The sequence below is a fragment of the Colobus angolensis genome, unplaced genomic scaffold, assembly GCF_000951035.1.
Source record: "Colobus angolensis palliatus isolate OR3802 unplaced genomic scaffold, Cang.pa_1.0 Scaffold192, whole genome shotgun sequence".
Taxonomy (NCBI): domain Eukaryota; kingdom Metazoa; phylum Chordata; class Mammalia; order Primates; family Cercopithecidae; genus Colobus; species Colobus angolensis.
In genome coordinates, this window is record NW_012115066.1 from 798,412 (window position 1) to 812,456 (window position 14,045).

At 40.1% G+C, this 14,045-nt stretch overlaps 1 protein-coding gene across 3 annotated transcripts in view; it reads right to left on the reverse strand.

The window, feature by feature from the left end:
* Nucleotides 1-14,045, reverse strand: part of PAMR1 (peptidase domain containing associated with muscle regeneration 1) — a 111,673-nt gene that overhangs the window by 5,022 nt on the left and 92,606 nt on the right. For all 3 annotated transcript variants that reach the window (XM_011940719.1, XM_011940718.1, XM_011940717.1), the window contains 2 exons: nucleotides 4,815-5,027; nucleotides 2,959-3,025 (listed from right to left, as the gene is read on the reverse strand). In XM_011940719.1, the coding sequence (XP_011796109.1) occupies nucleotides 2,959-3,025; nucleotides 4,815-5,027 (280 nt within the window). The remainder of the gene's footprint in view (nucleotides 1-2,958; nucleotides 3,026-4,814; nucleotides 5,028-14,045) is intronic.

The window sequence follows — 14,045 nt, forward strand, 5'->3', positions numbered from 1 at the left end:
CACACACACACACACACACACACACACACACTTCGACTCTCCCACTGAGCAAATTCTCTTGTACACTTCAATCTTCATTTTATGTCTCCATGTCTATTCCTGGCATGATTCCAACTGCTTAAGATTTTAACCAAAGAGAATAATATCTGGCATAATAGCTGCTATCCAAAGGTACATTATACATGCACACACAAAGAAATTAATTGCAACGTTAAACAGAAAAGGGAGTTAATTTGAATGAGCGAAATCTAGACATTTTTTTCTCCAAACATTATCATAATGGGGCAATATTAGGAATTGACTTGAACTAAACTGTGTTGATACAGTAGCTTGATTTAGCAATTAGCAGGTGTAATTAGTACACCTCAGAGAGTAGAATCTTCTCTCAGGGCATATTGATTGGGAGAAATATGAAGCATTGTGTATAAATGGGAAAAGGGGATATTAAATGAGCCCTGAAGTTGGAGCCATCAGAGACAACTCAGGGATTCTTGGGGAAGATGTGCACACATTCTGCAGGTTGTGTTCATTTTATATTGGCACCTAATGACTGTCACCTGAAAAGCTGAAATTCCTTTAGGAATCTAGGTTTTCATCCTTGTTTAATGAATGGGCAAAGGAAGCACAGAGAGACTAGTGGAAGTACACAGAGGCACGCAGTAAAGAAACTTGATACCCAAGGCAGTGCTTAGCAGTCACAATTTCCACCCTGGTGTCCCCACCACACCAATATGATATCATCATAAGAAATCTATTTCATATACAGTGCTTGGCTCAGAGCAAATATTCCAATCCTCTTGATTTCATTCCACAAATCTTTAGCTCATGTTTATAACGAGGTCTGTAGCTCAGGGAGCTCCTGAACTTGCAAAGAAGCTCCTCCCTTGGCCATGGAAAGTATACACTGTTGTTGGGGGCTTCTGGATGAGGAGGTAGTTTCTGGATGAGGAGGGATACCCTCCACTTCAGCAGCCTGTCTTCCCAACAGATACTTAAAACTAGTTTCAGCCTTGCTTTTTCATTTACTTGAGAAACCTGGCACCTTGCCACCTAACCTCCCATTAATATTGCTTTAAAAATAGGAAGCCCAGTAGTCTTTTTGAATAGTGCAGGGGCCTGTCTACAGCATGTGTCTTTGGGAAGAACAGGTTGATCCCATTTAGTGGAGAGTCCAGCCCAGGAAAATCACACAGATCAGGAAAGAGGGCAGAATTTGAATTTCACTGCCACCGTTTCCAAGGAAATGCCTTGCCCCTGAAAGGAAAAAGACAAAAATGGAAGGAGACAGCCTGAGGAGGGGTGAGAGACTGATGGATATTCTGACTTATGAATATTCCAGGGAACTTGGCTGTGGTCAATTTCAGTCACCGAAATTCGCTGTTACTATTTCTAACAATAGGTGAGAAATCACTTTCCGATGAATTATGTGTGCAAGGTGCTTTGCTACAGCCTTTACATAAGACTCAAAGTATAGTGCATAAGGGAGCAGACCATGAAGCCAGATACTGAATTTACATCCTGGCTTTGCCACTTCTAGCAATGTGACATTGGACAAGTTACTTAACTTCTCTGAGCTTCAGTTTACCCCTCTGTAATATAAATAATAAAATCTGTAATAAAATGGTGATAACAAAAATACCGACCTCAGAGGTTATAGTGAGGATTAAATGAACTAATGCATGAAAAGCAACTGACACAGAGCAAACATGCAATAAACGTTAGCTATTAGTGTTGCATATAATCCTTAAAACAATCCCCAGAGGCAGATTGCTATGATTATTCCTACTTTTCAAAAGAAAAAACTAAGGCTCAGCAGGTTTAGGAACTTGCTGAAGAATACCCAGCACTAAAGACAGAGGCAGACTCAGGTCTTAAACCTTTGTTTGTCAATCCAATTAATGCATTCAATAAATACTTACTGAATGCCTACTATGTGGCAGATACTGTTGTAGGCACTAGAACTTTCAGCATGAACAAAACAGATAATGTTCCTGTATGTGTAACTTTCACATTTTGGGGAGGGTGAGGGAGACTGAAATTGGACAAATAAACCCTTAAAAAATATGTGAGACAACAGGTGGAGAGAGATGCTAAGATAAAAACAGAAACAGAGTAAAGGCTAGAGTATTCTGGCTAAAGGGGTCCACTAGACAGTCAGGGTGAAGATAGGATTGCTATCTTTAAAAGGATATTTAGGGAAGATCTCTCTCTGTTAGGCAAAAACTGAGCAGAGAACTGAAGGAAGAGAGGCATTAAGCCTCACTGAGATCTTGTGGAAGCAGGTTCCAGACAGAAGGAGCCACAGTGTAAAGTCTCCAAAGCAGGACTGTGCTAGAAGTGATAGAGGAAAATCAAGGAGGCCCGTGTAGCTGAGTGGAGAGAGTGAGGAGGAGAATGTAGAAGAGATGAGTAGAAAGGGGCTACTCCCTCCCCACCAGGTGGACCCCACCTTTGTCTTCCCAGGAGAAAGGCTGAGCATACCAGAGGGCTCACATCCTTCTGTGTGGCTGGTCATTTGTCTCTAGTTCCTGGGCTCCCCCAGCCTGCCTCATCTCACTGGTTACCTCCAAGCATAACTTCCTAAATTATAGCTGGCTGTGTTTAACAGAAATGTCATCTTCCTAGAAGCTGCCATAACAAGTACATAGTAATTTCAGGAAGACTCAAGGATTCAAGTCCATTTTCTCAAAGATCATCTGAAAGTCTTGCTTTCTACCAGTCATCTATTTTCCCACGATCCAGTGAAATTTGTACATCTTCCAACAGTTGCTACCTCTTGGCTAAAGGCAGCTGGCTAATAAGCCTCCATCTAACAAGCCCTATTCTTTCATGACCAGTTAGCACTAAATGTCCCTAAGAAACCTCAAACCATCTTTGGCCAAACACAAGTGGGGAAGGGGAATGGAAGGGGAAGTACTCATTAGCCTTTAGGGCAGAGTGCAGGTGTTTTGACCTCACCTTGACTGAACCTGCATTGGAAGAACTCTCCTTCTCACCAGGTCTGAAATCTTTGGTTCTCGGCAGGCTAGAAATAAAAAAGACAATGCTGCACAATCATTTTCCATATTCACTGTTCACATCATTCAGTTCAGATTCATACCTGACTCCCACTTCTGGACACCAGGTGCCCATTCCCCAGGCTCTCAGAGGCACGGCATGTCAGCCAAGCTTGAACATCTCACTTTACAAAAGAGCTTGCTGCCTTTAATCTTGACTGACAGCACCCTCTGAAGAATCTAAGAAGACCAGATGCCTCTGAAAGGCTGCCCCACCTGAGTGATTTGGGACAATGGCATCATAGAGTAGGATCATCTGTTCATGTGAATGTAATTAGCAAACTTGATCAAAATGGAATAAAATTCAAAGTGAAGGTTCTAAAACGTAGCCCACATGGGGAATTAGAAGGTTCTCTTTTGACACCAGACAGCAGTGTCAACCATAGGTAAGTCTTGGAAAACAGATTCCTTCGTGTTCTTTCTCTGCCGTTAAGGCCCCTAACAATCACTTGAGGGCAATTCAAAGCCCAGTTTAATTTTGTTGAAGTCTCTCTTTCTTCACGAGTGAAAAGGAATCCTTCCCATCTCACTTTCCCAATCAGGCAGCCAACATTCATCTAATTAGCAACTTAGAGAACTTTGGTTGTATTAATTTGTAAGAGAAGAGTGGACAAAAATCTCCAAGGACATATGTGACACCGTTCCCATACTTAATGAAATAAAAATCAGAATTTGTGCTGGTGGGGATGAAGGTCGCTTCTGGCTAAAGTCTAAAGTGATTTATTCCTTTCACAAACCATTCCCTTTCATTCCTTTTCCCATGATTCAGGTTGTTGACAAACACCCAGAAGGCAAAGTGGAGGATTAAGACAATTATCTGGATAATCTAGGACAAGGACATGTTTTCTTCCCAGTAAACAGCCAGATCATTGTGGCCTGCCCCCAAATAGAGAGGCTGTTAACCTGAAGCAACTAGTGAATCAATTCAGTGAGAAACTATACATCCCCACTGCCAATAGAGAAGGTTCAAACGTCTCTATTCAATATTCCACTTTTCTGTCCAACCTACATATTTAAGTTTACCCCTTGATTCCCAGATTGCCTCACTTTGAGTTTACCATGATGACTTCACTTCTGCCTACACCTCTTTTCTTTTCCGCTGTCTTCCATCTGGAATACCATCCCAACTCCTCTTCACATGTACAAATCCTCCCCAGCTTTCCAGACTGGCTCCAATCCTACTGGATTCATGCAATTGTCCCTATTTCAGGAACATTGATCTCTCCTTTAGCTGAACTTACACCACTCATCTCTTCCTGTAACTATCCCTTGAATGTACAAGGGTTTACTCTCTGTCTTTGTTTTTAAACATCTTAACATCTTCAATCCTCCCCCTCCATAGGCTGGTAGGGATGATGCATCTATTTTGTTGTTTTATTTCTCGCATCAACTTAATATTGCATAGAAAGTAGATAAGTGGAGCTACGTAAATGCTTATACATTACCTCAATTCTGTACTTGGATTTGCATATATTAAACTCAGCCCTGTCATCTTTCCTAAATTGCTCTGATAACTACATTCCTCTTCTTGATCACCTCTCGAGGTGTTGTGATTAGGGAAAGCAGGTCCTCTTGAGGGAAAAAAAAAAGAAGCAAATGTTTTTAGGATGGTTTCCAACCTCAGAGTTATATATGGTTTCAGAAGGGACTTAAGAGAGAAAGGCATTTTTCCAGAGGCTTAAAAACATGCAAAGGAGCTACCAAAAGGTCTAGCAACTTCATCAATGTCTATAGACTTCAGAAACAATTGTAAGTTACCTTTTATGCAGATAGGCTGTTTCCCTGACCACTCTCCATTCTGCTGGCAAGTTCTTTTCTCATTGCCACTAAGAACATAGGAGTTGTTACAAAAGAAGGACACAACAGTGCCAATTTTAGCATGGTGTCCATTGATAAGCCCAGGGCCCCCTGTTATTTTCTTGTACCCATTGATTGGGCCCCCAGGGTCTGAGCAGTTTCTTTCTTCAAGGACTAAAAGAAAGTAAAAGAACAGGAGAATTGTTAAAAGTCTGAGTTATTCTATTTTAGAATAGAATCTTTCATGTTTCATTGAACTAAAAATACAATGATATAGGACTTGGTGCTCAAAATTATTACTAAGAGAAATCGCATAATAGAAAATTCATGTATTAGACATGTATTTCCCTTGTTTTCATAATTTATTCTTAAATTGAAAAGTATCTAATTCTATATATAAATAAATTTGATGCCAAATCTGGCTCTTATATCATCTTGTCCATTTCTTTCTCAAACTGTAGGAGCTAGGCAACCCTGAGTAAAATAAATATCTCACCTAGATTTCATTATTGGTATACAAGGATTATTGATTTTCAGTGTTATTGTATTATCTCCTTCATTCTTTAAAGCTTGGGCAATTAAAAACTATTCCATTTCCTATTTGTATTGTACCCAGAAAGTAGAGCTGCTTAGAAATAAGAGTAGATACGTGAAGTTAATTTAGATTTCATATTTAATCTCTAGGAAAATAAGTGTGTTGAAAGTTATAGTTAAAAATACTAGAGGACAATATAATTGTAGAGAGACAATAAATTTCCCTTGATCTCCAAATACAACTTTCCATCTAAGTATTGATACTCATTACAGAGTTATCTCTATTCTTTGACTCCTGTTGAATGGCTATTTAAAGTAGAAATGGCATCAGCAGCTATTCTGAGCACTAAACAGGATTTTTTAGATACATTCTGGAAATATTCTATCAGATAGGTAACATATTTCTCTCAAATAGATTATGACACTGTACTGAACATGACTTGCCTAAGGAAACTGAGCTCCCAGAGAATTCAAACTGTGACTACTTGATTTGGGTACCACTCTACCAGTCTCCCTACTTTCTTTTCCCTTTTCTTTCCTTTCCTTTTTTTTTTTTTTTTTGAGACATGGTCTCACTCTGTCACCCAGGCCGGAGTGCAGTGGCACAATCTCGGCTCACTGCAACCTCCATCCCCTGGGCTCCAGTGATCCTCCTACCTCAGGCTCCTGAGTAGCTGGGACCATAGGCACACACCAGCTGATTTTTGTATTTTTAGTAGAGATGGGGTTTCACCGTGTTGCCCAGGTTGGTCTTGAACTCCTAAGCTCAAGCTGTCCTCCCACCTTGGCCTCCCAAAGTGCTGGGATCACAAGTGTAAGCCACCACAACTGATCTTAGTTTCTTTTTTTTTATAAATAATTCAACTTTTATTTCAGATTCAGCGGGTACATGTGCAGAATTATTACCTGAGTATATTGCATTATGCTGAGCTTTGGGGTACAATTGATGCTGTCACACAGGCATTGATCATGATATCCAGTAGTTTTCAACCCTTGCCACATTTTCTGTCTCCTCTTCTAGTAGACTCTCTGGTTTCCTTAAAATCATTTATTCTAAGACACAGACAGGCTCATCCCTGTAAAACAGTCTCTGTGCAATGCAATTCTGCTTTTGTTTCTTTCCTTCTTTTTAGTTTTATTTTATTTTCAGTTTCAGATACATGTGCAGGATGTTCAGGTGTCTTACCTAGGTAAACATGTGCCATGGTGGTTTGCTGCACCTATCAATCTATCACCTAGCTTTTAAGCCCCCCATGTATTAGCTATTTATCCTGATAGTCTCCCTCCCCCCCCAACCCCTCAACAGACACCAGTGTGTGTTATTCCCCTCCATGTGTCCATATGTTCTCATCATTCAGCTCCCATTTACGAGTAAGAACATTCAGTGTTTGGTTTTCTGTTCCTGCATTAATTTGCTGAGGATCATGGCTTCTAGCTTCATCTAAGTCCCTGCAATGGATATGATCTTGTTCCTTTTTATGGCTGCATAGTATTCCATGGTGTATCATGTACCACATTTTCTTTATCCAGTCTATCATTGATGGGCATTTGGGTTGATTCCATGTCTTTGCTGTTGTGCGTAGTGATGCAATGAACATACATGTGCATGTATCTTTATAGTAGAATGATTTATATTCCTTTGGGTACATACTCAGTAATGGGATTGCTGGGTCAAATGGTATTTCTGGTTCTAGGTCTTTGAGGAATCACCAAATTAGTTCAATCACCTTAAACTAATTTACATTCCACCAGCAGTGTAAAAGTGTTCCTATTTCTCCACAGCCTTGGCAGCATCTGTTGTTTCTTGACTTTTAAATACTCGCCATTCTGACTGCTGTGAGATGGTATCTCATTGTGGTTTTTATTTACATTTCTCTAATGATCAGTAATGTTGAGCTTTTTTCAGATATTTGTTGGCTGCATACATGTCTTTAAATTCATAAGGAACCAAAAAAGAACCCATATAGCCAAGATAATCCTAAGCAAAAAGAACAAAGCTGGAGGCATCATGCTAACTGACTTCAAATTATACTATAAGGTTACATTAACCAAAACAGCATGGCACTGGTACAAAACCAGTACCTTTGAGAAGTGTCTGTTCATGTCCGTGGCCCCCTTTTTAATGGGATTGTTTCTTTTTTCTTGTAAAGTGTTTAATTTCCTTGTAGACTCTGGATATTAGATCTTTGTCGGTTGGATAGGTTCCAAAAATTTCCTCCCATTCTGTAGGTTGTGTGTTCACTCTGATGATAGTTTATTTTGCTGTGCAGAAGCTCTGTAGTTTAATTAGATTCAATTTGTCAATTTTTGGTTTTGTTTCAATTGCTTTTGACGTTTTTGTCATGAAATCTTTGTCTGTGCCTATGCTATATGGTATTGCCTAGATTTTCTTCTAGGGTTTTTATAGCTTGGGATTTTACATTTAAGTCATTATTCCATCTTGAGTTAATTTTTGTATAAAGTGTAAGGAAGGGGTCCAGGTTCAATTTTCTGCATATGCCTAGCCAGTTCTGTTTAACCATTTATTAAACAGGGAATCATTTCCTCATTGCTTGTTTTTGTCAGGTTTGTTGAAGATCAGATGGTTGTAGATGTATGGTCTTATTTCTGAGGTCTCTGTTCTATTCCATTGGTCTACGTGTCTGTTTTTATACCAGTACCATGCTGTTTTGGTTACTGTAGCCTTGTGTGTTGAAGTAGGTTAGTGTGATGCCTCCAGTTTCATTCTTTTTGCTTAGGATTATCTTGACTATATGGGCTGTTTTTTGTTTCCTTATGAATTTTAAAATAGTTTTTTCTAATTCTGTGAAGAATGTCAATGGTAGTTTGATGGGAATAGCATTGAATCTATAAATTACTTTGGACAGTATGGCCATTTTCACAATATTGATTTTTCCTATCCATGAGCATGGAATGTTTTCCCATTTGTTTGTGTCCTATCTGATTTCCTTGAGCAGTGGTTTCTAGTTCTCCTTGAAAAGATCCTTCACTTCCCTTGTTAGCTGAATTCCTAGATATTTTATTCTCTTTGTGGCAATTGTGAATGGGAGTTCATTCATGATTTGATTCTCTGCCTGTCTGTTGTTTGTGTATAGGAATGCTTATGATTTTTGTACATTGATTTTGTGTCCTGAGACTTTGCTGAAGTTGTTTATCAGCTTAAGAAGCTTTTCGGCTGAGACGATGGGGTTTTCTAGATATAGGATCATGCCATCCACAAACAAAGAAAATTTGACTTCCTCTTTTCCTGTTTGAATACACTTTATTTCTTTCTCTTGCCTGATTGCCCTGGCCCGAACTTCCAGTACTACATTGAATAGGAGTGATGAGAGAGGGCATCCTTGTCTTGTGCCAGTTTTCAATGGGAATGCTTCCAGCTTTTGCCCATTCAGTGTGATATTGGCTTTGGGTTTGTCATAAATGGCTCTTATTTTGAGGTATGTTCCTTCAATGCCTAGTTTATTGAGAGTTTTTAACATGAAGGGATGCTGAATTTTATCAAGGGCCTTTTCTGTGTCTATTTAGATAATCATGTGTTTTTCATCTTTAGTTCTGTTTATGTGATGAATTATGTTTATTGATTTGCACATGTTGAACCAGCCTTGCATCCTGGGGATAAAGCCAGCTTGATCATGGTGGATAAGCTTTTTGATGTGCTGCTGGATTTGGTTTGCCAGTATTTTATAGAGGATTTTTGCATTGATGTATATCAGGGATATTGGCCTGAAGTTTTGGGTTTTTTTGTTGCATCTCTGATAGGTTTTGTTTTCAGGATGATGCTGGCCTCATAAAATAAGTTAGGGAGAAGTCCCTCCTTTTCCATTGTTTTGAATAGTTTCAGAAGAAATGGGACCAGATCCTCTCTGTACCTCTGGTGAAATTTGACTGTAAATCCGTCTGATCCTGGGCTTCTTTTGGTTGATAGGCTGTTAATTACTGCCTCAATTTCAGAACTAGTTATTGGTCTATTCAGGGATTCAAATTCTTCCTGGTTCAGTCCTGGGAGGGTGTATGTGTCCAGGAATTTATCCATTTATCATAGATTTTCTGGTTTATTTGCATAGAGGTGTTTATAGCATTCTCTGATAATTGTTTGCCTTTCTGTGAGGTTAGTGGTGATATCCCCTTTATTGTTTTATATTGTGTCTATTTGATTCTTTAATTAGTCTCTCCTTTCTTCTTTATTAATCTAGCTAGCTATCTCTTTTATTAATTTTTTTTAAAAAACCAGCTCCTGGATTTGTTGATTTTTGGAAGGTTTTTCTGTGTCTCGATCTCCTTCAGCTCTGCTCTGTTCTTGGTTATTTCTTGTCTTCTGCTAGCTTTGGAGTTTGTTTTTCTTAGTTCTCTAGTTCTTTTAGTTGTGATGCTAGGATACCAATTTGAGATCTTTGTAGTTTTGTGATGTGGGCATTTAGTGCTATAAATTTTCCTTGTAACATTGCTTTAGCTGCATCCCAGTGATTCTGGTATGTTGTCTCTTTGCTCTCATTGGTTTCAAAGAACTTCTTGATTTCTGCCTTAATTTCATTATCTACCCAGGAGTCTTTCAGGAGCAGGTTGTTCAGTTTCCGTATAATTGTATGTTGAGTGAGTTTCTTAATCCTGAGTTCTAATTTAATTGTGCTGCAGTCTGAGAGACTGTTATGATTTCAGTTCTTTGTATTGGCTGAGAAGTGTTTTACTTTCAATTATGTGATCAATTTCAGAGTAAGTGCTATGTGGTGCCAAGAAGAATATTTATTCTTCTGTTTTTGGGGGAAGAGTTCTGCAGATATCTATCAGGTCCACTTGGTCCAGAGCTAAGTTCAACTCCTGCATATCTTTGTTAATTTTCTGTCTTGATGATCTAATATTGACAATGGGGAGTTAAAGTCTCCCACTTTTTTGTATGGGAGTCTAAGTCTCTTTTTAGGTCTCTAAGAACTTGTTTTATGAATCTGGGTGCTCCTGTATTGGGTGCATATATATTTAGGATAGTTAGCTCTTCTTGTTTAATTGAACCCTTTACAATTATATAATGCCCTTCTTTATCTTTTTGATATTGTTTGTTTAAAGTCTGTTTTGTCAGAAACTAGGATTGCAGCCCCTGCTTTTTTCTGCTTTCTATTTGCTTGGTAAATTTTTCTCCATCCCTTTATTTTGAGCCTATCTGTGTCTTTGCATGTGAGATGGGGCTCTTGAACACAGCACACCAATGGGTCTTCACTTTATCCAGCTTGCCATTCTGTGTCTTTTAATTGGGGCATTTAGCCTATTTACATTTAAGGTTAATATCATTATGTGTAAATTTGATCCTGTCATCATGATGCTCACTGGTTACTTTGCAGATTTGTTTATGTAGTTGTTTCATAGTGTCATTAGTCTGTGTACTTCAGTGTGTTTTTGTAGTGGCTGGTAATAGTTTTTCCTTTCATTATTCAGTGCTTCCTTCAGGAACTCTTGCAAGGCAGGTCTTGTGGTGCCAAATTCCCTCAGCATTTGCTTGTCTGAAAGAGATTTTATTTCTTTTTCACTTATGAAGCTTAGTTTGGCCGGATATGAAATTCTGGGTTGGAAATTCTTTTCTTTAAGAATGTTAAATATTGGCCCCCAATCTCTTCTGGCTTGTAGGTTTCTCCTGAGATATCTAATGTTAGTCTGATAGCATTCCCTTTGTAGGTGACCTTGCCTTTCTCTCTGGCTGCCCTTAACATTTTTTCCTTCATTTCAGCCTTGGAAAGTCTGATGATTATGTGTCTTGGAGTTGACCTTCTCATGGAATATCTTGCTGGGGTTCTCTGGATTTCCTGAATTTGAATGTTAGCCTGTCTTTCTAGGTTGGGGAAGTTCTCCGAGATGACATCCTGAAGTATGTTTTCTAGCATGGTTCCATTCTCCCTATCTCTTTCAGGTACCCCCGTCAGTTGCAGGTTTAGTCTTTTTACATAATCCCATAGTTCTCAGAGGTTTGGTTCATCCCTTTACATTTTTTTTTTAATCTAATCTTGTCTGCATGTCTTATTTCAGCAGGGTAGTTTTCATGTTCTGAGATTCCCTCCTCCATTTTGTCTATTCAGCTATTGATACTTCTGGTTGCATTGTGAAGTTTTTGTGTTGTGTTTTTCAGCTCCATCAGGTCATTTATGTTCCTCTCTAAACTGATTATTCTGGTTAACAGCTCCTGTAGTGTTTTATCACGATTCTTACCTTCTTTGCATTAGGTTAGAACATACTCCTTTAGCTCAGCAAAGTTCATTATTACCCACCTTTTGAAGCCTACTTCTGTCAATTCATCCATCTCAGCCTCAGTCCAGTTCTGTGCCCTTGCTGGAGAGGTGTTGCAATCATTTGGAAGAGAAGAGACACTCTGGCTTTTTGAATTTTCAGCATTTTTATGTTGATTTTTTTCTCATCTTCATGGGTTTATCTACCTTCAATCTTTGAGGCGCTGACCTTTGGATGAGATTTTTGTGGGGTCTTTTTTGTCAATGTTGTTGTTGCTTTCTGTTTTTCTTTTAACAGCCAGACCCCTCTTCTGTAGGGCTGCTGCAGTTTGCTGGAGGTCCACTCCAGACTCTGTTCACCTGGGTCCCTCCCACACCTGGAGAGATCACCAGTGGAGGCTACAGCAAAGCAAAGACAGCTGCCTGCTCCTTCCTCCAGGAGCTCCATTGCACAGGAGCACCAACCTGATGCTGGCTGGAACTCTCCTGTATGAGGTGTCTGGTAACCCCTGTTGGGAGGTTCCACCCAGTAAGGAGGCACGGGATCAGGGGCCTGCTTAATGAAGCAACCTGGCTGCCCCTTAGCAGAGCAGGTGCACTGCACTGGGGGGAATCCCACTTGTCTGGACTACCAGCCACCTCAGAAGCCAGCAAGCAGGAAAGACCAAGTCTGTTGAACAGGAGATCATGACTGCCTCCCCACAGGGGCTCTGTCCCAGGAAGATTGGTATTCTGTCCATAAATCCCTGGCTGGAGTTGCTGGAATTCCTGCAGGGAGGTGCCACCCAGTGAGGAGGGATGGATCCAGGTCCCACCTAAAGAAGGAGTCTGGCCAAAATCTGCCACAGTCACTGTACTGCACTGTTTGGATGGAGGAATTCTTCTCCATCCAAACCATCCAATCTTTCTGGACCAGTGGGGAAAAATGGCCAACTGAAACCGCAGTGATAGCTGCGTCCCCTCCCCCTGGAAACTTGGTCATCTTAGGCAGTCTCCAGCTTGCTGCCACTGGCTGTAACCCAAGCAGCCTCCGAGAGACTGCACAGCTCTGTGCTTGAGACCAAAGGCCCTGTTGGCACAGGCTCACAAGGGGATCTCCTGATCCATGGGTTGCACAGATTCGTGGCAAAATTGTGGTTTCCCTGGCAGGGTAGCACATCACTCACTGCCCCCTTTGGCTGGGGTGGGAGTTTGCTTTACTCCATGCAGCTCCCAGCTGGGCCATCACTCCACCCTGCTTTTCCTTGCTCTCCACGGATCATGACAACCACCTAGTCAGTCTCAATAAGAGGACCTGGATACCTCAGCTGAAAGTGCAGGATTCACTTGCTGTTTTCATTTTTCTCAGTGGGAGCCGCAGACCAGAGCTGCTTCTAATCGGTCATCTTGGCCCCCACAATTATGCATTTGATATGCTTTCTTCCCTGTAACTGTTACAACTGCCTTCCAAGCAATTCTCCATTCAGATAACACCTCTAAAATATTTGAGAATTAAAAATAAATAACTTTCCTATGTGCAACTTGGCAAGGCTGCAACAATTAGCCAAATCACTGGTTTGTCCACTCTAAGACCATCCATAGACTATGTGGAAGTTGATTTCAATGACACTCTGTATGCCTTTGGACTATGTAGTATCAGCATTTTTTCTGGCAGATGAATCCAAAACTCCCATTTTATAAAAGTGTAAAAGTATAAAAAAGGGACCCCACTGAGTAAACTATTTAAAAATACTGTGATGGTATAAAAAGGGTAATGGGTTTCTTGAGCTTCAAGTGAACTCAGAAAACTCCAGTGCTTATATTTTCAGAAATGCCTCCATGATGTGGGAGGAAAACGCAGATAAAGCAGTCTATGTTGCTTCACTGATGGTGGCAGCTTCTAATAGCACAGACTCATTCATTCTGAAAATTGAGCTTAATAAGCACCCATTGGGGCCCACAGACTGAAATTGTCTCAAAAACATAATGTTATGCCTGAAAGTTTTATAAAATGGAATTCATTGCAGACATAAAAATTGGGAGATTTCATTTAAAAATCTGTATTATTCATTTCTAACATAATTCAGATCTGAAACCCTGGGTCTATATTCCCATACAGCAATAATCAACTGGAGTTGAAAAGTGTCTTTGCTTAGAAGGGAGCCCTATTCTTCACAGCCCCCAAGGGCTGCCTAGTTCTAGCAGGCGTGGGAATATGTAGCCAATTAGCCTATTAAAGGGCTATAATTTGGGTAATTTAAGTGGAGCTTCCCATCGATTTTGACCACTGCTAGATAGAGCTCATAGCCAAGAAAGATTGAGTGATATTTAAGACCAGTCTTGGAATACTAAGAGAAAATGAACTATATTCTAGCCACATGTGCCTCAGCAGAGGATAAGAAATCCTTTTCATTGTTGGCTTTGACAGGTAAGCCTGATAGTTGGGTTTTTCTGCCCTTGGAAGGAAGTGCTT